The sequence below is a fragment of the Fukomys damarensis genome, unplaced genomic scaffold, assembly GCF_012274545.1.
Source record: "Fukomys damarensis isolate Sample0158 unplaced genomic scaffold, DMR_v1.0_HiC HiC_scaffold_18, whole genome shotgun sequence".
Lineage (NCBI taxonomy): Eukaryota > Metazoa > Chordata > Mammalia > Rodentia > Bathyergidae > Fukomys > Fukomys damarensis.
Genome location: NW_022900930.1, coordinates 23115426 through 23141124, shown reverse-complemented (window position 1 = coordinate 23141124; position 25699 = coordinate 23115426). Strand labels below are relative to the sequence as shown.

General features: G+C 40.3%; 3 protein-coding genes across 4 annotated transcripts in view; 1 reads left to right on the top strand and 2 right to left on the bottom strand.

The window, feature by feature from the left end:
* Positions 1-17671, top strand: part of Wwc2 (WW and C2 domain containing 2) — a 180478-nt gene extending 162807 nt beyond the window's left edge. The window contains exons 22-23 of one of the 2 annotated variants that reach the window (XM_010641066.1): positions 13110-13237; positions 16474-17671. In XM_010641066.1, the coding sequence (XP_010639368.1) occupies positions 13110-13237; positions 16474-16540 (195 nt within the window). In that variant the 3' untranslated portion in view covers positions 16541-17671. Of the gene's footprint in view, positions 1-13109; positions 13238-13821; positions 13896-16473 lie in introns of those variants that run through there. The other variant, XM_010641067.3, reaches the window with a different exon arrangement.
* Positions 17672-20429: 2758 nt separating this feature from the next.
* On the bottom strand, positions 20430-21086 carry LOC104874089 (claudin-22). Its single transcript, XM_033765427.1, has one exon. It carries the CDS (start codon positions 21084-21086, stop codon positions 20430-20432), a length of 657 nt encoding a protein of 218 aa, XP_033621318.1.
* Positions 21087-22454: 1368 nt separating this feature from the next.
* On the bottom strand, positions 22455-23235 carry LOC104874090 (putative claudin-24). Its single transcript, XM_010641065.3, has one exon. The coding sequence runs from the start codon at positions 23225-23227 to the stop codon at positions 22571-22573; it is 657 nt and encodes a 218-aa protein (XP_010639367.1). The 5' UTR covers positions 23228-23235; the 3' UTR covers positions 22455-22570.
* Between the last annotated feature and the right edge of the window lie 2464 nt (positions 23236-25699).

The following is a 25699-nucleotide window of genomic DNA, read 5'->3' as shown; positions in this document are numbered from 1 at the left end:
TGAGTTGCGGAATGATGGGGGGGGTACTAGGGTTCAAACTCAAGACCTTGTGCTTGCCAGGCAGGCAGATTCTTTTTAATATTAGAAAAATCTACCAATATAGGCAATCACATTAAAAGGCTAAGTAATAAATTTAAGTAGGAAAACTAATGCACCTTAACATCATAATGTTAAGTGAAATAAATCAGGCACACAAGCTTAAATATCACATGGTTATATGAGAAACCTCATTTAAAAAGCAAAATATGCCGGGCGTGGTGGTGCACGCCTGTAATCCCAGCACTTGGGAGGCTGAAGCAGGAGGATTGCTGTGAGTTCGAGACCAGCCTGGGCTACATAGTGAGTTCCAGGTCAGACTCAACTACATAGTGAGACCCTGTCTCAAAAAAAGCAAAATAAAAGAGAATAGGTAACCAGGAAATAGGTCTTTTGAAAATGGGAAGGGGACCAAGAAATGGAGGGAGAAGGGAGAGAGGTGAGGATAAGAGGAAGTAAAGATAATTCAGATGTGTTTATGTGTATATACCCAACTCACCATGGTGAAGGTAATCATTGTGTACTATAAGCATACACTAATAAAAAATTTAAAATTATTAAAAAATAAAGACTAAGGAGAAAAACAATTTACCAATTCAGTGGATGCAAGAGAATATTGATAAAAATCAATACTCATGTTTAAAACTTTTAATAAGTTAGAAAATTTCTTAATTTATAAATGACAGTAACCTAAAGCAAGTGTGATCCTGAGGAGACAGACATTGAAATCATTGCTTTTAAAGTGAGACATAGATTTTTAACAATCTTCTTTTCAACATTAAAGAGTAATCAGTGCTTAAAGTCAAGAATAAAAAAGAAAGATTGGAAAGAAGAAAATAAAGTTGTCATTATTATCAGGTAATGTGGTTGCATATATCAAAAATCTGGAACTTATTACAAATAATAAGAGTTTATCAAGATGAATAGATAGAATGCTGTATAAAAATTGGTTACATTTCTATACACTGACCAGAAACAACTAAAAAATTAATTATTGATATTTATAGCAATATCAAGTAATAACATTTGACATTCAGTATAGGGAAAACTATAAAACTCTATGAGAAGTGGTGTAAAAATATCTAAATTTATGGAGAAATATACAGTGCTCATATAGAGCAGGATTCTGCATACTTTTCCTATAAAGGGCCAGTTACTAATTAATTTGGGAGTTTTTGGACTATATGATCTCTGTTGCTACTACTCAACTCTTCCAGTGTACCATAAAGAAGATGTAAGTAAAGTAAATGGCTATGACTATGTTCTAATAAAACTTTGTTTTAAAAAACTAGATGGCAGGCCTTAGTTTGCCAATCTCTGCTATAGAGAGAGAATTAATATGGTTGGAGATGGTCATTCCTTCTAAAATGTGCCATAGAGTCTAATTCCAAGCAAAATACCTCTATGAGTTTTCACGAATACTGATACAATTAATGGAGGAATAAAGGGAGAAAAAGAGGTAAGATAATTCTGGAAAAGAAAAAATGAGGGAGGAAAACTTGCCCTATAAGAAAGCAGGATTTCTTAAATTGCGGGAATACTGAGAGTATGAAATAGGTAAGAATCAAGAGATTGACCGTGGTATGAAATAGCCCAGAAACCAGTGCATGTATGTGTAGAGTATCTCTGTGATATAAATGTCATGTCAGCCAGTGGTGAGGAAGGTGCTGCTGAATAAAAAGCTGGAACAGGCTCGGAGCGGGGCTCAGTGGTAGAGCACTTGTTTATCCTGTGTGAGGCTCTGGATTCCGTCTCTAACACCACAACCAAAGAAGCTGGAAAAAAGATTAATAAAGAAAAAGATGGCATTGGATCCCTGCCCAATGTATATAAATTAACACTGGGTGGACTATGGACTTCAGTGTCAGAAATGAAAGTTGAAAACTCATAGTAAGAAATATATATATATGTGTTCATATTCTGATGCTTGCATCTCTCGCCTATTCTGTGTCCTCTTACCTGGTTGAAGATAAGATAGACTCAGGTACAGTTGCTAAGGTCTTTGAAGACCTGAATAATGGGAGCCACTGGAGGTTGCTATAAAGAGATGTTCTTTGGATGGGTTAGGTGGCAGCGATAAGTGTGATGGGTGGCCAGAGTGGGAGACTTCTTCCAAGTCCCCAGGGGTAGACATTTTCTCACAAAATAAAGTTACAGGCACTTTGGCATATCTAAGCATTGTTTCTAATACTGATTAAAAAAGAAGATGAAGCATTCTTTCAAATGTAAAAGTATCATAAATATAGTATTTTCCTGTGCTTTTAAATTACATTTCATTGCAGGACTCTGGTAAGATTTTTGCTATTGTTGATGACTGATTCAAGATTTAGGGTTTTTTGGGTGACTCTTGTTTTCTTTCTACACTAAAGACACCCCTGGATTTGCCCTTAGTCCGGGCAGATGAAAAGTAGGTCTGTAAAGTCCGACAATCTTTTTTTTTTTTTTCTGACAATCTCTTGATACAAAAATTTAAGCAGAAATTTTCTAAAATTTTCCCTAAAAAAAAAAAAAAAAAACCAAACACAAACCTCTTAATGCAAATCCTCTCTCCTCAGCCCCTGTGGTGCCTGTGGCCTAGGTTTAGACTTCCAAGGGAACTTGAGGCTACCTTTGCTTTTTCCTTATTACAGTGCCTTGTAGTGGATGGCCCACCTGACTTTGGTGAAGATTTTGTGGGCCTCATTAAAGCAGCTGATCTTGTTTACTAGCCGTGGTATTTCTCTGTTGTAGTTTTGCTTGCCCCTGCCCACCTCAGGACCAAAGGATTTTATCTTCACTTACTAGTGAATAAATGAATACAACATAGAGAGTGATACCCCAAGATAGCTTGGTCAAAGGAGAATCCTGCCTGCCTTCATGGTTAGGCCTGACTATAGTATGGTCCACTTATGCTTTGGTGGATCTGGGACAAATTCCAGAAATATTAGATCAAACTAGTTAATATTTCCTCAGGCCGGGCGTGGAGGCACATGCCTGTAATCCCAGCACTTGGGAGGCTGAGGCAGGAGAATCACTGTGAGTTCGAGACCAGCCTGGGCTACACAGTGAGCTCCAGGTCAGTCTCAACTACATAGTGAGACCCTGTCTAAAAAAACAAAAACAAAAACAAATATATATATATTTCCTCAGAACCTTAGTAAACAGTTTTATACTTGACTCTCAAATCTTCCAATAGTCTATTCTGAAGGAGGAATTTTCTGTTGTTCTCTTACCAGCATCTCATGAGATGTTCACAGTCACGATCTGGGAAAGTAGGGGCAATGATAGAGCAAAGAGTGGCCAGTTCACTCTTCCTGGGGTGCCAAGATTCCTGGGCGCTTTGTTTTGTTTGTAGTGTTTTCATGCCTGTCATACCAGCCTATCATGGTGTTCTTTCTCGGTGACAGACATAAGCATAGGCGTGTCAGGCAGAGTTTTCAAACATAATATGAAATTACGCTAAATACCTTGTAAGTAACCTGAAAACGCTCATTTCTGCCATTTGGTACAAATATTTGTGTGATGTGGGTAGCATTTCCCTCTTTGATCTCCTAATTATTAGCATTTTTTTCCTCATTGAGTTTATTGGTACATTTTAGGGATACAGTACAGTTACATTCATCATTGGGATCCTGTACCTTTACATGACAGGACTTGGTTCTCATTTTTCCCATTGTCCCTGCCCTCCCTTCACCCCCTCCTCCCCTCCCCATTTACTAACACTTTATTTCTGTTTTTTCATTTTCTCATATATTTTTCTTTTCCCTTATTACCCTTCCCCAGCCTTCCCACTTTCCCCACACCTTTAGCCCTTTTCTTCCCATTTCGCATTGTCAATTATATCATTAGGATCTTATGTACAATTATAGTTTTTTACATCAGACAAACTATTCTGTATTTACACCTGTGTGATTTATTTATTTCACTTAGGAGTATATCCTCAATATGTATCCATTTTCCTACAAATGACTCTAATTCTCATTCTTTATGGCTGAGTAGTATTCCATTTTATAGAAGAACCACATCTTCTTTATCCAGTTTCCAACTGATGGGCAAACGGGCTGTTTCCAAGTTTTAGCTATTACAAACTGTGCCGCTATAAACATAGGTGTACATATGTCACTGATATGATTCTTTTAATTCTTTTGGAATGATACCCAGCAGAGGGATGGCTGAGTCAAATGGAACCTATAAATCTAGTTCTTTGAGGTATCTCCATATTGACTTTCATAGTGGTTGCACCAGTCTGCACTCCCACCAACCATGGAGAAGGGTTCCTTTCTCCCCACAACCCCGCTAACAGTTGTTATTGATTGATTTCTTGATTTCAGCCATTCTTTGTGGGGTGAGGTGGAATCTCAGATTGTTTTCATCTGCATATCTCGTATGACCAGTGATGTGGGACATTTTTTCACATATTTACTTGCTGCTTTTACTTCTTTGTCTGAGAAAGATGTCTGTTCATTTCAGATGCCCATTTTTGAATCGGGTCTTTATATTTGGGGGCTGATTGTTTTGAGTTCTTTATATATATTCTAGATAATAGTCCTTTGTCTGAGGAGTAGCTGGTAAATATTTTTTCCCACCTTGTAGGTTGTCTCTTAGTTCTGTTGATGGTTTCTTTTGCAGTGCAGAAGCATTTTAATAAGATGAGATCCCAGTTGTTGATTCTTTCTGCTAGTTCCTGTGCTATTGAGGATTTGTTCATAAAGTATTTTCCTATGCCAATGTCTTCCAGAGTTCTGTCTAACTTATCTTCCAGCAAGTTTAGTGTTTCTGTTTTAATATTTAGATCCTTAATCCACTTGGATTTTAGTTCAGTGCATGGTGAAAGATAGGGTCTAGTTTTAATCTTTGGTGTATTGAAATCCAGTTTTTCCAACACCATTTATTAAAGAGGCTATCTTTCCTCCAGTGAGGATGGTCAGCTCCTTTGTCAAAGATGAGGTAGCTGAGTACCTCTGGAGTTGTTTTTGTGTCTTCCAATCTGTTCCACTGATCCTCAGGTCTGTTTCTTTGCCAGTACCATGCTGTTTTTATCACAGTGGCTTTGTAGGATAGTTTCAAATTGGGGATTGTTATACCCACTGCCATGTCTCTATTGCCTAGGATGGCTTTTGCTATTCTAGGTCTCTTCTGGTTCCAAATGCATTTTTGGATTCTTTTTTCTAGTTCTGTGAAACATAGTGTTGGAATTTCAATTGGCATTGCATTGAATCTGTATAGCAGTTTTGGTAGTGTGGTCCTTTTCACTATGTTGATTCTTCCTACCCAGGAGCAGGGGATATCTTTCCATTTTTTTATATCCTCTTCGATCTCTTTTTTAAGGGTGCTGTAGTTTTCAGTGTAGAGGTCTTTTGCTTCTTCTGTTAGATTGATTCCTAGATACTTCATTTTTTGGATGCTATTGTGAAAGGAATTGTTTCCCTAATTTCTTTCTCAGTGAGACTGTTATTTGTGTACAAGAAGGCTATTGATTTTTGAGTGTTGACCTTATATCCAGCTACTCTGCTAAAAGTGTCAATTGATGTCTTTTGGTGGAGTTTTTTTGGGTCTTCTAATTATTAGCATTTGGTTATCTGTATTACAAGTTACCATCTAAAAGTAGATGCCAACTAAAATACCTGACTGGTGCTATCACTTCTGGTGCCTGCCTAAGAACCAGAGTCCCCATAAAGTTGCTTCCATGGCCATGTGGAGTTTTTCATTATTTAAAAGCTCGACCCAGCCCAACACACTTATGTTCAAAATCAAGTGTAGTTGTCCTTGACAGGAGTTAATGCCACTTTGGATCATCTTGCTCACAGAACAGGCCCCTGTCACCCACATGGTTGCGATCACTTATTTGATGCCCAAAAGTGGTCACTGGAACTCAGAACTGGTGAGGATACTTTGAAAATCTAAGCCTTGCCAATTTGGATTAAGAATTTGAGGGCCGAGATCTCTTTTGTCCAGAACAGGACATACACAAGACTCATTTGTAATTGTCGTAAAAGAGTGGCACTCTAAGCTGAGCATCACAGCACACACCTATATTCTTAGCTACTTTGAGGGGATGAGGCAAGAGGATCACTTATGCTTGGGAATTTGAGATCAGCCTGGGCAACAGAGGGAGAACCTATCTTGGTGCTGGAGAGGAAGACACTTTAGAGTTTTCTTTTGTAAAATAATACTTTGTTTTGATATGACTGTAGTTGTTTGGTCAGTAAATGGTACATAGCATGATTCTGGCCTCATAATAAGCTTCTAATGATCATAATCATCCTTAGATAGGTTGCATTGGTTAGAAATTTAGTTACAGTTCATAAGGGGCTTCTGATCTGTATTATCTGATGAGTCAGCATTTAGTTGGTTTCAAAATCATATTTTACAACAAGATAATGAGACCTAAGGAACTTTCTCCTGTGGCAGTGGCAGAGCCTAAGATCATCATCCCAGGGCGTCATCCCAGGCAGAGGACAGAAGGGCACCAGAGAGCCCACTCCCAAAGCCCTGCAGCACTAAATGCGCCAAAGCCTAATCACCCCTGAAAGATGCCCTCTCTTAATGTTGTTACATGTGTATTGCAGGGGCAGACATTTAAACCATAGCCTTGCCATGCCTAGTGCCCCTTCACCTTTGCTTTCTTCTGCCTCCTGACAGTTTTGCATCAAGCTACAGTAAAGAAAAAGATCACAAAACAAGGTGCATTTATACTGCTTTAAAAATAATTTTATTTCCTGAGCACAATGGTTTTTATCGTGATTTTTACCAACTCTGTAAGGAAACTATTTGTGTCATGTGCTTTTCTTTCTCACCACTTGAATTTGTAATAACCAGTTCTGTGAAAGTCCAATTTCAGTCATGTGCCTTTCATTAGGGCTGCCAAAGTTGTAATACCATTGACCTATCTCCCCTCTCTCTTCGCTTCCACATCCGCTTGTTAATACACACATGTCACATACATTTACACAATACCCTTTTACTCACTGTTTCTCCTTGGAGTTGGAGATCTGTGAGATTTTCATCAGTGTGATCATAAAGTGCCTGATGATGAGCAGAGAGCCTGCCAATTGCCATAAAAAAATATGGCTCCCAGAAAAGCAGTGAACTGAAGCCAGCAGCAGATTCTGGATCTGCCTCTCTTGTTGAGGAAAGCTTTCAGGTCTCAGGGTCACACTCTATAACCTTCTTCCTTTGTGGTTGAAACTCTTTTATAGCTTGCTGTAAAAACTGAATCTTAGTGTCCTCATGTATTGTACAACCCCCCTAGGAAGCAGAGCAAGAAGCCGAGGACTGTAAATTAAGACTGGATTGTGTTCCTTATTTCATTAGGCTTCTCAACACGACTAAGTAAATCACTGGACCTTTCTGCAAGTCAGGCTCCCATCACGTAAACTGAAGGTTAATCACCCCCTCCTGGAGTCTGAGCCATAAGAAGTAACTTCCAGTTCTTATGATCCTGGCAGCTTCTCAAGACTTGGAGCATGGCCGGGGCTGGGGGGTGCTTAGGAGCTTTTGTTACTTACAAAGCAGAAATTTCTTTTTCTTCCTCAGAGTATATCTCTGTCAAAATGCCAAAGTTTTGTAGTGCTAGACTTTTCAAAAGCTAAAATAATACTAACATTAGCACTTGTAAAAGAATCTGCTGAAAAATTACGTCAAAGATATTGATATGCCCCATTTAACAGAATAAATCTTAATGATTACAGTGAGATCTGACTGGCTACAAAGTTGATTACTATTGATTAATAGCTGATAGAAATTCTCAGATATATTTTGTCACCCAGAGTTTTGCAAAAAGAGACACATGTTACAGCTTGAATCTGGAGTGACCCCCAAAGACTGATACGTTGAAGGCTTGGTCCCCAGCTGATGGTACCAATGTGAAACACTGGAAACTTTAGGAGACAAGGGCCTAGTGGAGGAAGTCAGGTCACTGGGGCTGTGCCCTTAAGGGGATATGGGGTCCCTGTCCCCTTGCTTTCTCTTATTCTGGGCAGTCACTTGAGGAGCAACTTTGCCCCACCACATCTCCCTGATGTGATATTCTGCCTCACCACAGGCTCCAGACAGCAGAGCCAACTGATCAAGAACTAAAACCATGAGCAAAAAAAAAAAAAAATCTTTCCTCTTTTAAGTTGATTGCTTCAGGGATTTTGTCAAAGCAACAGAGAGCTAACAAAGTACAGATACAAACATAGGGACAAACATAGTCTTCTATGAAGTATGTTCTTATTTGTCAGGGAAGGGAATATCTTTGTGTGTTGTATGGTCTTACGTTGTGCAAAACACTGCCAAGTTTCAAAGCAGTTTTGCAGTCATCACAAAAATGCTGGTAGTTAAAAAACGTCAGCAGCCATTAGGCTACTTAGAAGAACTGTTAGAATAGTGCTTCACAAAGGATAAGAGAAATCTCCACATTCCATTCATGTGGAAGACAAGAGAAGACTGGGAGCAGGATCCCAGGAGCTTGTTGTATTTCTGATCTGGTAAAATACTTTTCTGGGTAAGAAAACTAGGTCACTTGTTTTTACCTGCATATGATGCTGCATGTGTATATTGCTTCTCTCGTTTCCCTTGAGCTCTTTAGAATCACACAGCAAATGGGTGTTTTAAGATTGATTTATTCTTGTAATTTTTCAAGAATTTGAATAGCTCATATTTTAAAATAATTACTAATTTCTTAATTTGATGCACGATAGTGTGTTAGAAGGCATTTCTCTGTATTGTACCAAGCCCATAGTTCCTTATCCAGGATCTAATGAAGAATCATCCATTTATTAAAGGTAGGACCTCACCAAGTAATTAAAGTGTCACAGTTAGCCCCTCTGAACTTAAGTTAACGTGGATTCACAAGCTCTGAGTAACTATCCCATCAATTACAGTGTAATCAAAAGAAAATAGTTCCTTAACAAATACAGGCTGCTTTTACAGACAAAATGTTTCAAAGGGGGAGGTAAAAGGGGAACAATCTAAAAAATCTAGAAAAAGGATTTTTTGTGATGAAAAAAAGTCAGAAGTTACTGCAGGGGATGATTGTTAGCAGAGTACAAGGATACCCATTGTAGGATGCATAGAGTTCCATACAATGGTATGAATATAACTGATTCTGTATATACACTTGCTGAATAAGTAATTTTGTAAGTCTCATCTTTGCTAAAAGTACCACTGCATTTTAGAGTTTTTAAAATAAGTGTTGTGTACTTTTTGATAATTTTAAATTTTTGAAAGTTTTAAATTCAGGTAATACATGCCCATTGTAACAAATCCAAATAATGCAAAACTATATAAAACAAAAAATGCAAGTTCCCCTTGGGATCCCATTCCCCAAAGATGACCCCTGTTACAGTTGGATGTATGTCTTTCCACTCTTTTATGCCCATGTGTATTGTGCATTGGAGTTATTTGGAAGAGTTCCACAAAAATGAGAACCTCAAAGATGCTTTTTTTCCCCTTCATTTAAATCTAGTAGTGGGTTATGAACGCTTTTCATATTAACAAATATTGCTGCAGTTCATTATTTTAAAAAATATATAAATATATAAAACCTGTATAAAATATCACAATTATTTATCCTACTAATGACAATTTCCCAAATTTCCTGTTATAATGATGTGGAAATAAACATTTCTATACTTATCTTTGTACATTTTCCCTCAGAAAGTACTGGCGTTGTACACACAGAGAAATGATTTCTACCATGCTGTGGGAAATCGAATTACTAAATTACTAAATTCCTAGTGGGAAAATTATTAGTATTGATTTGACTATGAACCATAGTTAAAGATTTTTATTAGTACATCCTTGCAGTACATAATGATTACATTCCTTATAGGTAGATATACATGACACATCTCTTTACACGCCCCCACACTCCCTCCACCTCTTGGTCCCCTTCTCTTTTACAAAAGATCTTGTCTTTGTTATGACTTTTAAGCCCAAAAGCCCCATTCCTTGCCTTCCTGGAGTCCCTAGTTGCCAACACCAGTCTTATCTCCTAAAGTTTAAACTGTTTTAAGTTACCACAGAAGCAATGGACTTTCCGGTCCAGAAGGATCCCAGTTATGGGAGGGTCCATCACCTTACTTTACAGGCTGCAGGCTCTCACCCTAAAGCATCCCTGGAGCTGACAACTTAGTTCTGGCCTGAGTTGACCATTCTTGCCCTAAGCTACAACAAGCATCAAATAGATACCAATATTCTAAATTGTCCTGACCATTTCCTTGAGCACTTTAGCTATCACCACCATGACCAGTGGTCTCCACTCATCAGTGCCACTTTTCAAATCCTGTCAGTGAAACGTGGAGGCCTCAGGGAGAGGCTGATCCATGCTGGAGGAGTTACCCCCAGAGGAGCTGTCTCCCCCTACCCCCCAGCACACCTGCTTCTTAGTAAGGGCCACAAGAGTAACTCGGAATGCTTCGTTCTGGGGAGTAGAGAGCAGCCCTCTCACTGCTGTCGAAAGTTATGCATTAGATGTGTGCCTTCTGTCCTTTCAAGTGTTCGCAGCCACATCGTGCTACAATGTAATCCCAGCACAGTGGGAGGGAGGATCTAAAGTTTGAGCCCAGCCTGGGCAATTTAGTGACTAAGACTCTGTATTAAAGTAGAAAACAGCTGGGGATATAGCTCAGTGCAAATACCCTGGGTTCAAAGTGTGCACAACCTGGTAGGTAAGAAAAGCATCACGGTTTTTTGTGAGAGTGAATGGCCTTTCTTGTTTATTTGACATTTGTGTTTATTCTGTGAACTGCCTGTTCATTGTCCTTTTCTCTGTAGTATCCCTTGTCTTTTTCCCCTTGCAAACCCTCTCCATGTGCCTGTTATTTGAGTTGCTGTTCTATCATTTGCCTTTTAAATTAAAAGATTGTCTTCTGAAAACCTAGCCCTCTCACAGACCTCCCCATGTTTTTCCTGCAGTACATATTTACTGAGCATCTACTCTGTGCTGCCTAAGCAAAGTGCCTGCCCTGCAAGCCCTCCCACTGTGTGGTGGAGGGGAGACAGTAAGCAAGTCCTGTAATGAATGTTCTGAGAAAAGAAGAGTAAGGCAGGCCAGAGCTCCTTTAGAAGAATCTCTAGTTCCTGTGGAAATGTATACCGAAATGGACTTAAGAAGCAGATTTGAATTAATCAGGTCACAGTCTGTCATGACAGGGATAAAAGTGACTGGTTTCTGCTATGTAGAGTAAGAGGAGCCGAGCGTCAGTTATACACATGGGAGCTTCCAGGAGCACTGGAAGTCCCAGCTGATAAAATAACACAAGAAAAGATACACAGCTTGAAGTGAAATACATGGGACACACGTGTAAATAACGGAGTCATTTCTCTGGTGTGAGAAACTGGAGGTGTAAATGAGGACCAAAATGTGTAATAGGTATTGTGAAATGGGAAGAAAATGTTCAGAGAGGAAGGGCAACTGACAGGCAGGGCAGGGGGAAGGAAAGAAGGGAAAGACAAAATTGAAGGTAAGAAGGAAAAAATGGAAACAAAGCTTATCTTCATGGTGAGGTGGAGGGGTTGAAAGGAGGGGCAGGGGAATGGGAAAAAACAAGCTATGTCATGTAAAGATACAGAGTCTCAGTGATGAATGTGATCAGAAGGTATACCTAATGTACCAACAAATTCAATTTTTTAAAAAAGATACACAACTTGGGAAGAAAGTTAAAATTGTCTTTTTTCATAGATGATTGTCTGTAAAATGTGAAAGAATCAGCTCTACCAAAAAACTCTTTAGAATAAATGATTTCAGCAAATTTGCAGGATACAAGGGTAACGTGCAAGTCAAATGCTTCTCTACATTCCATCAGTACACAAGAGGAATTTGAAATTAAAAATAATATATTTGGACTGGAGATGTAGCTCAGTGGTAAGACACTTGCCTCGCATGCATGAGGCCATGAGTTTGAGCTCCAACACCACAATAAAGATTGTTAACCTGAGAAAAATACTATGCTATTTTATTAACTTTAAACCAATATTAAAGTTTCTAATCTTTGCTATTTTCTTCCCAAGTATTCTTCATCTGTTTTGTTCAACTATTTTCCTATCTATTGGTATAGTACTTAGATTATAGTAAAAATTGCAACAGTAATAGCTAAACCTTAAAATAATACATTTAATGATTTATTGGGTAGTGCTGTGAATGTTTTACACATGTTAACTCATTTGAACATCACAACAACTCTTGAAAGTATTCTCAATGTACAAATGAAGAAATTATGATGCAGAGAGGTCAAATAGCTATAAATTCAAATAGCTATAAAATTATAGAAGTGGAATTTGAATTCAGATAATGCAACTCTAGGGATTTTGCTGTCTGTCATTATCATATACCATCTTACCTTAAAGGCAGTCTACAAGTATTATTTGATTGGGTAACTCATGAAACAGCAGCTTGAAGTACAGTATTATTAGCCTATTTTTATTTTTTAAATGTATTCATGTAAAACATCCAAATGTCCAGATGTCATCAACATTAACACAAATAGGGCTGGGGTTTAGCCCAATGGTACCACTTGGAAGTGCGATGTCCTAAGTTCGATCCCCGGAACAAAAAAATAAAAGAAAGAAAATTAGCACAAATAGAGTGGTAAAGTCACATATTGGAATATTATGTAACAGTGAGAATTATGAGGTGCAGCTCCATGTAATAATAAGAATTATATTATTCTTAGAAGCCCATTTATTGAGCAAAAGAAATCAGATCCTGACAAATGCCTCAGGTACTGTTCTGGGTTTACAAAGTACACAGTTGGAAAGATGAGGAAGGGTTAGTAAATGTGTTCACCAAAATGTTAGCAGTGGTATTTCTTAGAAATAGTTCTTGAAATAGTTTGCAGTTTCTTTCTTGAAGGTTCTTAGATTTTCCAGATGGAATAAAATAGTCATGAATTTTAGATGTAGAGGCTGTTTAAGTGTAATTAAACTCACCCCTGAGTCAGTGCCTGCTTCCTTCTGTGTGCAGTGAGCCCTGATGGGTGGAAAAGGACACCATTGGCTGCCCAGCTACACACCTGGCTTCCATCCCACTCTTCCAAGCCTTAAGCCTTGTCTTCAAGGATCTCTAATTGATGTTCTCTGGGCTTCTTGTGTCCTTATTTTCTTCACAGGCTGAGCAGTCAAAAGAAGAGCAGAAGCAAGATTTGAATGCTGAGAAGCTGATGAGACAGGTCTCCAAGGACGTGTGCCGGCTTCGGGAGCAGAGCCGGAAGGTGCCTCCGCAGGTCCAGTCCTTCAGGTAAGTGGCCCTGAGTGGAACAGCTTTCAGTTTGTTCTCATGTCTTCTGTTTCTGCAGGAGTTCCCCTCAGAGTGCAGTGAAATATCAGTTACCAGTTAATATCAGATCTGCTCCCCAGTGTGAACATACAGTTGTGTATTTGCCCCTTTCTGAGGTTACATGATGGCTGAGTTACAGCCATGATTATAACCAGGCTTCCCAAGGAGACAGTGTCTTCAATTCTCAGTAGCTTTAGCTCCTGTCTTTATCAGGACCCGGGGTACTTTTGTAGAAGAACAGGAAAGCCGTTGATCTTTGGGATTCTGTTGTCCACTCACTCTAGATCCCTGAAGCCTTGCACTATTCTAGGCCCTGAACAGAGAGGCAAAGAGTACAGGCACACAACCAGATCATTGTGACAGCATGTGGCAAAAGCTAATTCAGGGATAAATGGAGACCTGTGACAGCAGTGGGAGGGACCGCTATCTGTGCATGGGTGGGCTCCAGACACTAGGCAGGGAGAGTAGAGAAGCAACATCTGAATCCATTATGGGGAGGATGGGCATAGAGAGTTCTTCAGGCTGAGTTTGGGTGGAGCCTCCAGGTAAGTGGCCCTGAGTGGAACAGCTTTCAGTTTGTTCTCATGTCTTCTGTTTCTGCAGGAGTTCCCCTCAGAGTGCAGTGAAATATCAGTTGGAATATCAATTCAATATCAGTTGAATAATCCATTATGGGGAGGATGGGCATAGAGAGTTCTTCAGGCTGAGTTTGGGTGGAGCCTCCAGGCAGAAGAAACAGCATGGAAAGGGATAGAGCCTTAGAGGTCAGTGCTGTGCCCATGGTGTGCAGCAGGCGTGCTTGTTGAGTAGAGTGCCTCAGATGCTGTGCTGAAGGTTTCTGCTGTGGGTCCAGATGATAAGGGAGCCAGTGGGTTCTCTAAACCCCAAGTCAATGGTAGGGATCAAGTTTGTGGGAGCAGATATTCCAGGCATTGTGGAGAGTGGGCCAGGGAGAAACTGGTGAGAGGAGACGTGAATCTGTAGAGGGTAGGGTGCTGCCTTGTAGGGCCAGGACTTGAGACTGAGAATCCAGAGAACAGAGCCTGTAAGTCTTGCTTTTGCATCTACCAGGTTATGTATGCCAGGAGGGCAGCACAGGTAAATATGGCTGGCAGATAAGTGGCAATCAAAATCTAAAGGCAGGATTAAGGTCAGGATGGTATAAGGACTGGGAGTCTCCTGAGTGTCTTCACTCATATGATGGTTCCATCGGTACAGATAGGCCAGAAAATGGGAAGAGGTGCTCAGGAAAGGAAGCCCGCTGGGCATTTTCAATTGAAGACTTGCAGCAAAAATTATGTTAAGAAGAACTGGCTAGAGAGGTAAAAGAAGAACCAGAGGGGTGTGGTCCTGAAGCTAGAAAGGTGGGAAGAGGAGACTGATGCTGTCAGACATAACAGAAAACAATTACAGAGAATTGGTATCAGGTGGGGAGGAGGCGATTCTTACTATACCAGCAGTCAAGTAAGAGGAGGGCCATAGATAGGGTTTTGTACTATTAGTTTTTTGTTTGTTTGAGTTTTGGTTTCTACTTTGTATAAAGGAGAGTCTAAAAAGCTTTTAGGCTTTTATGGGAGAAATTCTGGAAAGGGACAGAGTTTTAAAGTGTAGGGAAGATGGTGAAGCGTTGTGGAGCAGGGATCACGTTAAAAGGGTGATGCTTGGCACCAGGGGAGAGTGAGGCCAAAAGGCAGCACCGGAGCAACTGCTGGACTTGGGCAGCGCAAGTCCAGAAGTGAAGGGAAGGGAAGCCAGGCATGATGGGTAATGATTCCAGCTTGTTACCTGACATTTTATAATAAAGGGTGTTTTTTTCTGCCCCCATTCTGCTAGAGCACCACTTTTGTACATTTTGGAGAGTACTGTTACTTAGATGTTTAGAACTGCGGCATTATGACAGCAATCTTTCTATACCCTGGGTTACTTCAAGATTAAGCAGCATTGTCTAGTGTGGAAAATCTTACAACTTCCAGTTGTTACTGAAACCACAGCAAAGAATGTGTAAGCATTCCTGGCTTCTGTTAAGAAACACATGTATACCTCCAGGCATGTGATAAGAGCAAGTGCTGTGCACCGGGATAAGATACTTTGTCTTGGAAGCGTGGTGGCCCCATGAGGGGTAATGCATGGTTACTGGCACCTGGCGGATGGTGAGAGACTGGGGACAGGTGGGGTGTGGGCCACTGCCTGGCACGAAGCACAACCCCACCCTAGCAGCTTGTTTCATCTGGAACTAGGAGCCCCATATTTTCTGGCCTTACGATTTTTCAAGAGAATTTACCAACTTTTTATTATCTCAGATGTAGGCACTGACGAGTAGTACAGGCGTTTTAAACACCCCATCTTTTAAGTGTACTTTAAGGCCTCCCCAACATCATGCCCCAACTCTCTTGTCTCTTGGGAATTGAACTAATCAAGGGACACTTTGCCCTCTCCTCCCAGTGTCCTCAGTTCCTCACTCTTCCTTTCTCTTCTGCCTTTCCTTAGTCTCCAGAGCGTCTTCTTCTGGTCTCATTTCTAGAATCTGCCCTTGATGTATATGTACTGACTGAATGCTGGATATGATGTCAGGTTTTATAAAAAGATAGATAGGCTTTTCTCATCTTTGGTAATTGTACAGCCCTAAAATCTTATTGTTCTAACACTCTCCAAATGTGACAACCATTCTGCCCCATCCTTCCCAGCTTCTCCCTTTCAGTGATTTCTTATCTGCTGTGGGATGCTGGGCAGTTTTCCCCTTTAAGATAGTCAAGTGCCTGTTCTCCTTCTGAATTTGAGTCATGTCATTTGCCAGGGGGTCCCTGCGTTAGCATGATGCTGACTTAAAGAATTTCCCTGATATCATGAGCTCGTCTCTGGGATTGCTGGGAAGTTTCCATGCAGATTTTTGACCCTTTTGAGTCCTCTGCTACCTGGTTTAGAAACATCCATACAAACCCCTTGTGGATTAAAACTGGTCCTGTGTTGGAAACCTCCCCAGCCTGGTCTGCAAGTGACTTAACGGGGACCAGAGTAGCAGCTCTCTTTGTGTGCCATACTGAAAAGCAAAGGCTGTCTGGATTCTGAATGGAGTTCTGCCTGAGGAAAAGATGCCCCCCACCGGCTGTGGGGACACTGCTGGACTTGGTGGGTCTGTGTTAATGGTCACGGTGTTCTCAGCATTGCATTGAAGCTGGCTTTGTCACCCCCACCTCTAGGGAGAAGATTGCCTATTTCACCCGAGCGAAAATCAGCATCCCTTCCCTGCCAGCTGATGACGTGTGACCCCATGGCAGGACATCCTGCTTCACATCTGGCCACTTTCTTAGGGAGGGCAAAAACACTGAAGATATGCTTTGTTTTGTTTTTCATAACATAACTGTCAGCTCTTAAAAGACTTTAGTTCACACCAAATTTTCAACCAGATGTCAATTTGTAAAGAATTTTTTATGTAATGTCCTATATGTTTAAAGAAGAAGAAAATCATATCAAAAATGGGATAATCTGGTACACAAATGTCACAACACGTGTGCACACTGTGCATGCATGTGCGCGTGTGTGTGTGTGTGCACACGCGTGCTGCCAGTGGACCTTATTGCGTACAGTGGAGTAAAGCAGCGCCAGTGTCTGTCCATTGAGCTGGGCTCAGTAGAAGGTGGTCTTGGCTTTCTCTCTGTTTCCTGTGATCAGACTGTGAACCAGGGCTTAGTGTTGTGTGGCATTTCTGAAGCAAGAGCAGCTCTTTCCTTGGGAGGTGAGCCTGAGTACAGACATGAGTGCAGCTCCAAAGCCGCCCGAAATAAGTGCTCTGTTCATCCCCATGACCTGTACTGGAACACCTTTTTCCTTAAAACAGTTATTTAGAGAACACAAAAATATGAAATACTGAATACAACTGTATAAGAACACAAAGGAGCAGTACCCCTCACGGTACTAAAGAGCTTGTAACCTGCAGCATTAAGAGTGTGGACGGAGGAGGAGAATACAGCTACCCTGAAACACATCAAATGAGCAGCTGCTGCTTCTAACCTTATCTGAATTTGCAAGGATTTCAGTGTGAATTTCTGGCCTTCACCAGGGTTTCCTCCTGGATCTGAGGGTAATGCCAGGGAGAGGCTTATGTGGCCTTGGGGTCTAAGAACAGACAGTACTGGTGTTGCAGAGGTGAACAAATCTGCACGCGTGAGGTGACAACAAGAACAGGAAAGCTGTGTCTTCAGTGAATCAAAGTTGCCAAAAAAATTTTTTTTTTTTGTCAAACAAACTTCTAACATTTACTAGAAATTACCCTGCAACTCTCCATATAAGGGGATTCTGCCTATAATTGATGTCATGTCATTGGGAAGCAAAGGAAAGAGTATGCCTGGGAGTATTGTTAATTTGGAATAGTAATAGGCTAAAGCAATTATTTAAAAAGAGAAGAAAGAAAACTATCCTGGATGAATGAATTCAAAGATACAAACTGACAAAAGTGTCAGATCCTCCAATTTAAAATTTTAGCTTCTCCAATGCAGGCCCCTCTTTAAAAAGTTAAGTCCTTGGGCGGGGGTTTGGCTCAGTGGTTCTGCCACCTGCCCCACAAGCACAAAGGCCTGAGTTCATTCCCCAGTACCAAAAAACAAAACAAAACAAAGTTAAGTCCTTAGTATAATAGCTTTGCCAGCATAAATACTGAATTTGTGAAATATTTAAAATTTAGACCATTTAAATCATACTTATTACTCAGTGTGGTATACGGAAAATGCAGTTTTTGGCTAGCTACCTTATATAGCAAACTAAACCAATTTCTTTAGAAATAAACAAGTTATCTTAAAGGAACAGACCTCTTGAAGAAAAATAAAGGTCTGTTCCTTTTGCTTGAAGTCTCATTTGCAATAATTTTTTATTTTCTTTAAACTAGTTTTACATAATTAGAAAGTTTATCAGAATCAGAGTTCAAATTAAGCAGTTTCTGAGCCTAAAATTTTAATTCTTTTTCTAAACATTTCACCATCTATGAATTGTTTGAATTCTTGAAATTTCTTTGAAAATATAACTGGATGTGACACTGCTTTGAACAAAAGTCAGCCTGGTTGGTTCTGTTGGATAACTAAGGAAAACTAGAAAAAATACCATTCTTCCTTGTTGAGGTTAATTAAATGTGAAAGACAGAAGTTTATTTAATGTAGAGTTAAATGGAGGTCAGCTGTTTTCAACTTCTTAGTCTGACCATGAAAATGTTTATAGAATTGTGTGTAGTTCTACCATATGATTTTTTCTTCATTTATTTATTTACGGTCTTATTTATGTTCTGTTTAATATATAGTTTGGTTCTGGCCATTTTAAATGTTTGACACGGAAGAGGCTATATTGGAGTATTTACAGCTTTATAAATCTTCATCAAATTAACTGTTAACTTTTTGTAGTACAAAAAGTTTCAGACAAGTATTAAAGAATAAAATCTGTCTCTGGCTGGTAGTTAACAGTTGTGACCAAGAAGCTTTGAGTTTTATTTTATAAAATCTGTTCATTTCTAACATGAGAGGCATACTTATTTTGATATAACCCTTTTCTACACTTTAAAGATCAGCAATAGTGTTCTTTATGGGCAGCTTTTAATAACCCCATCCTATTTGTACTAACTTAAATGATTCACAGTGATGAAACATTTTACTAACTTGATCACAAAGCCATATGGACAAATATAAATTTTAATATTATAAATACTATTTTAAAGAGGTAGAATTTATTCTGCACAGGGTAAAAAGAATATATTTAGTTCTCAACTTTGAATTATCAGTATGTTATTACAGTTTTGTATATCAGAGTCTTAAGTGTTACAGGTACAAAAAGAATATTCCTAGCCAAATGAACAAGTTTAGTTGAATCTCTGTAGCATGTAAATCAAATAAATTCAAAATCTTTTTGTGCTATGGCTTTATCTATATTGTATTAAATATCAAAAGCTCAGGACTGAACTAAATTTTAATCAGGTTAAATTCTGAATGTTTCTTTTTTAATTTGTCTTGTTTGTAAAATTATGGAATTATACATCACATAGATTAACTTTGGTTTCTGCACTTTCCATGTGTTTGTGAATGGAAAAAAAAACTAAATGGTTTTTTTAAAAATCAAAGATACATATTGCCTAATACTTTATTTCAGTGTTGCATATTGTTCAGTTAATTTCTGTCATTGACACAAGCACAAGAGTTTGCTTGAACCATGTACCAAGCAAATATAAAATGTTTCTTGAAGAATTCCCCAAGCTAGAAGTTTGTCACGAACACTTCTTGTTTGGACTTTGCATATCACTGTGAAGAGATGAAGTATTTTCTTTGTACAGGGAAGTGAGGGGCTCCCGAGGAAGTACTTTGCTGTTGTGCCTCCTAAGCTAGCAGTGTGCTCTGGCAGAGGTGGCTGTCCTGGGAGGCCCTCTGCCCAGCAAGCCAGCTGGGACCTGTCATGCTTCCTGTGGCAGCTCAGAGCCGGCAGCAGGCAGGAAGGCTGGTCGTGAAATGCTGAGCACAAGACACAGAAGCACATTTGTGTGGCAAACTCTACGTGACTCCAAAACATGAAATTTTCCGTCTCTGCTTGAAGGCAGTGAATGTGGCTGACTTCGGCAAAGGCTGTATGGAGGCAATGAGGCCTCTAATTGAGATAATTCGCCCCTTGTCTCATATCTCTAAAGCCTTTGATGAAGCAGCAGTTGTTTTAGTGTACTCAAGTGTTGTGCATTTTAAATAAATATGTAGTGAGACCTTACTCTCATTATAGTCAGTTGTCTTAAATGCCTGAAAGAAGTAAATGATTAGGAGAACATCTCTAATTGCTAAAATGATTCATTTCCATATGAATAATACCTTCAAAGAAATATAAGTACTAATATGTTCTTTTATTTGCCAGTTCTATGCAATCACTGAGCCTATTTTAAAATTAGAAAAAAATAACCATGTACAGTAATGAATGTGATTACTATTAGGTTCTGATTGGTTTTGGTCTCCAGGTAGAAAATAAAAGTTTACCAGCCTTACAGAGAAAAAAAAATTAAGAAGCTAACAGCCACGGTGGGGGGAAAGGGATTTTAGAAAATGAGCAGCGCAGTCAGTACGTGACTGTGTGGTGGGAGTTCCTACCAAGTCCAGTGCTGAGCAAGGATCTCCGCAGAGCAGCCACCCCTGATCCAGCTGGCTTAGAGTTCCAGGTTGGTGTGTTTCATTTCCAGGTGTTGACAGTGATCTTGTGTTACTGCCACTGTGTAGTGGGCTCCAGGAGCTGAGGCCGAACAGGCTGCACAGTGAAGCAGACACCCTCCTAGCAGAAGAGAAAACCCAGCAAACCAGCCAAGAAAGAGGGCTTCCCCAAACTCCCACCTGGGGACAATCTCTGGGATGTTCTCGTCCCAGAACTCCTGAACTGTGATGTGGGCGACCCAAGACACTGGAATGAGGGCCGTGACTCCGGACGTGCACAGTAGAATTCCTCCCAGGATCAGCAGTCGCCTCTTGAGATCTTGCTGTCTCTCTCCAATTCTCAGACAGTCCAGGCCAAGCCCTGAGACCAGCAGGCCCAGAAACCCCAGCCCATTTGACAGAAACATTAAAATCCGGGAGATCCTGAGTTCGGCCGGCAAAGCCAGAAAGGAATCAAAGTCCTTGCATTGTCTCCCTACTTCTTCCTGGATGACACAGGTTTTCCACAGTCCCATGGTCCAGTTTTCCATTTCATTTAAGTCCAGGTTGAGGTTCTTCCAGTATGGCAGGTAGTTTGTAAGGCAGGACAAAGCCCATCCCAGCAGAGATGAGAAAAGTCCAACCAATTGCAGTGCTGTTCTAAAGACTAAAGCCATTATAGAGTCCTTCTAGTTTTAGCCAACCTGTCTGCTGCCCTTCAGGTGCTGTGGAAAGAAGTGTGACACTTGATTTGTCATTTGCAGAACACAGAGATATTTTTTCATTGTGTATATAGGAGGATTCTTGCCAGAGTTGCCATTGTTTGAGCCCATGTAGAAAACGTTTCAGAAATGGCCAGGGAAATATTGCTGCAAACCAGTAATGCCAAGGTGTGGCCAAGATCATGTTCGTGTCCTATGGGCTGGATTTTGTAGAAAGCACTTTGTCAGTGAAATAAAATTAAGTAGTACTAATCCTCCTTTCATTGTTAAGCTATAAATGGCTTTCATGTTGTTCCCAACCTTTTTAATAAGTCAAAGAATTAAGTGTAAATGCCAAAATGTTTAATTGAGGGTTTTGGTTCACCTCCTCCTGCTTTATATCATACTAATTGTACCTGTCAGGTTTTCGTCTTGTTATAGTTCTCACATTTCAATGCATTTTGTTATGATAATCTGGTGTTGCCATTTTTTAAAATAGGGTTCAAGAAAAGTATTTCTTAAACAAATAAATCAATCTTATCGGAAATCTCTAGACCTTCTGTCAGGCCTGTTTTTAAAAATCTCCTTGGCTACCTATACCACATAGCATATGAAACAATACTGAACTAAATATCAAGTCCATTTATCTACATGCCTTTCTGTTAAATTCATTCACATGTGCATAAACACTTTTTATTCCTGTGCTGAAATATGCTTTCTCTGTTGTGGGGAAATTAAGCAATAGAACTTTGTAGGTTAGAATTAACATTTCCACTTGTTAACCACTAAAGTGTATATTCTGTATAGTAATTTTTAATTGAACAAGAGAGCTTTCATTCTAGCAAATAACTGACAATAACTGGATATCAAGAAATATTTTTTTATTTTAAATATGAAGGTTTTGAGGAAAGTGTTGAGAAGAGATTATTTAAAAACTGAAGAGTATCACAATGTACTGATGACCTTCCAGCCCATAAAATTAAACAGGAGACTAAGTTTCTAGACACAAACCTCCCTCTTCTGTTCAAAGAAGAGCAGAGTCGTTGTGAAAATGACACTTTGGGATTGGCTTATCATGTGGTTTTATTAATGTACAACACAGATTGTTACTGTCTTTAGAAAACAGAAACTAATTATTCATTTCCAGCTACCATGAAAAGTAACAAGAAAGCTCTGCCGTATAAAATTAGTAACGCTCCAAACTAAAGATACTAAACCCCTACCACATGTTCATCTAAATGACCAGATCAGTGACACTCATACCTATATAATGCTCGACATACGGTTTTCTTTTAGACATAAAAATTTCCTTTCATTGTTCTTCAGATTTGGGAAGCAAGATTCTAGCATAGAAAAATAGTTATGGAATGAGAAAATATAAGCAGCACAAATTTCGCTGCATAACAAAGACCTCTTGATCATCATAGCTGACACAATGTAATGCTGGCCTTGCTGGCTCCTTATACTTGAGGATCTACAGTTCCATTCTCTAGGTATGGACACTGGTGTTGAATTTCTGCCACTGTGTAGTGGGCTCCAGGAGCTGAGGCCGAACAGGCTGCACAGTGAAGCAGACACCCTCCTAGCAGAAGAGAAAACCCAGCAAACCAGCCAAGAAAGAGGGCTTCCCCAAACTCCCACCTGGGGACAATCTCTGGGATGTTCTCGTCCCAGAACTCCTGAACTGTGATGTGGGCGACCCAAGACACTGGAATGAGGGCCGTGACTCCGGACGTGCACAGTAGAATTCCTCCCAGGATCAGCAGTCGCCTCTTGAGATCTTGCTGTCTCTCTCCAATTCTCAGACAGTCCAGGCCAAGCCCTGAGACCAGCAGGCCCAGAAACCCCAGCCCATTTGACAGAAACATTAAAATCCGGGAGATCCTGAGTTCGGCCGGCAAAGCCAGGAAGGAATCAAAGTCCTTGCATTGTCTCCCCACTTCCTCCTGGATGACACAGGTTTTCCACAGTCCCATGGTCCAGTTTTCCATTTCATTTAAGTCCAGGTTGAGGTTCTTCCAGTGTGGCAGGTAAGTTGTAATGGTGGATAAAACCCATCCCAGCAAAGATAACGAAAGCCCAAGTGATTGCAGTGCTGTTCTAAAGACTAAAGCCATTGCAACAATCTCACGACTCTGCCACCCTATAGGATCTGCTGTCTTGTGTTTGACAGCAGTGTGATTTTGGTCCTATGCTTCCTGGAATATAAACTTTGGTCATTAACTCTTTAGACCCTCTGAAATGCGTTTTTGTTCCACTTGAATATAATGTTTCCTGTAAAGGACGAAGGAATCTGTTAAAACTATGAGTTAGGTTTTCTGATAAGGATTTGATCTGTTACCTTCCAATTTGCTTGGTAAAATTATATCCCCAATGCTTGATGATTATAAGTCTAAGGATGAACAAAGAGGGCTCTATGACCCCTCACCCTAAAGTACAACAGAAATCTTTGTGTTTCAATATGAATTAATTAGATTTTAAGTGGTGATAGAAGGCCAGCTCTTTCTACAACAGAACTTCATTGTAATAGCTGAATCTGAGATGTCAGGGATGCAAAACAAGGCTTGTAAAGAAAGGTAGACTGTTTCCCTATAATCTTTACTTCTCTTGTACTTCCTTAACCTACACAAGAGCCTGGCTCATATTCTTGTGTCACAGGGATTCAGTTGGGACTTGGCAGAAAGATTTCCTTCAGATTCCTTTGAAAGGTAGAGGCTGGTTCAGTGGTTAATTAAAATGGAAAGACCGAGGCTGATGCCCAGAGGTAGGAAGCAAGGATGGGAACACCCTGAGAAGTTCCAGCTTTCACTCTACTGTTTTCTCCATCCTCATGAAAAGGCATTAGGGTAAGGTAGGATGGCTCAGTATACAGGGAGGTATTTGTCCAGAGCTGAGCCATCCTTTCAGCTGCAAAGGTAGAGCATCTCCAAGCTTTATGATTCTTGCCTGTTCTAAGATGCCAATCTCAGGTACAGGAATGACAGCCACAATGGGGCTGAACTTTGAGGCTTCATCTTATTTTGAGTTAGTACATACCTTGAGCACTGTCCAAGAATACAGGGCCTCACAGGCCAACACAAAAGGCCCAGATTCCCAGGAAAGCTGCGTCTTGGCATCACCTAACTCCTTATAGGCCACACACTGAGAAGGCAAGAACTGATGGCCAAAGTGATGTGCAGTCCCTCAAGTGGAACCTCTGGCTGATAGGTTGTAATATTGTGAGCAGAACCACTGTCCATCACATTATAGCAGCTGAGTAGATCCACAAAGGAGAAAATCTTTTATGACCTTGCTATATGGCAGATCAGAGGGACAGAATCTGAACCCAATATATCCAAAGAAGGCATAATGCTTGGGTACGGGAATGATACTTCATTTTATGTTTTTAAAAGTTTGCTAGGCTAGAGGGTAGCTCAGGGGCAGAGCACTTGCCTCGTGTGCATGAGGCCCTGGGTTCAATCTGCAAAATAAAATAGGAATTTAAACCTTGATGCATTCTTTCTTACTGTCCTCAGTACACTGAGATACGACCTTCAGTGTGAACAAGGATGGGCTGGAAATTGGACTGGGGCCACACCGTCAGGAGATGCAGTAATGGTAAGCCTAAGCTTTCCTTCCAGAGGTAGCGATGATCAAAGATCTAGAGAGCAGTCATTTAAGTCAATGGAGAGAAGATTATTAAAATTGAAATGAAAAGACTATTAAAATTCATTTCTTGAAAATAGCGTAGAACAGCTGCTCTGTGAGGTTGACATTCCCCATTCCACAGGTATTCAAGCCTCAGGTAATTATCACCTTCCTGGGAAATCTCTGCTGTGGTGGGAGCTGGACCAAGGTAGCCTCTTAGGCACCCTCCTAAATCAATTCTTACAACACTTAGAATCAGATTTCCTATTACTGAAACCACTGACCAAATCTACATTCTAGGAGACACATGTCATGCACTGCGTAGGAAAGATGGTCTTTCTTTCTCTCCTTGGTATTGTTTTCATGCTCAAGACTGTGGTCACGGCCATACTGTCTGGGTGTGTGGACAGTGATAGGTTTGGCACCACCTCCTGCCACTGCCAGCTTGTGCTCCCAGTTCTGCTCTTCCTCCCAGTCCAGGACTGATGCAGAGGCAGGAGCCCCTGCTGACTCATTCCTTCAGCCCAACATCCTCAAGCTTCTGCATTTCCAGTGACCACACTAGGACTAGGAATCCAAAGCCATGTTTTCAAGCAAAGCAATACCAAATAAGACAATATGTTGAGTACTCCTTTAAAGAAGGAGTGACTGTTTCAGGAGAGATATCTTGAAAGAAAAGGTTGCTTCTGAGAGATGGTAGGAGTGTGTGTTAGCTTTCCTTTACTATAATAAAATACCTGAGATAATCAATGTAGGAAGAGGAAAGGTTTATGTTGGCTCACCATTTTGATTATTTGGGCTGTGCCAAGGCAACATATCATGGTGGAAGGGTGTAGCAAGAGAAGCCCCCATTTTATAGGTAGAAGCAGAAGGGAGTGGAAGAAACCCAGGGTCAAGCCCTCTCCTTTGAGGGCATCCTCCAGTGACCTAGGACCTCCCACTGGGTTTTACTTCGTAAAGGT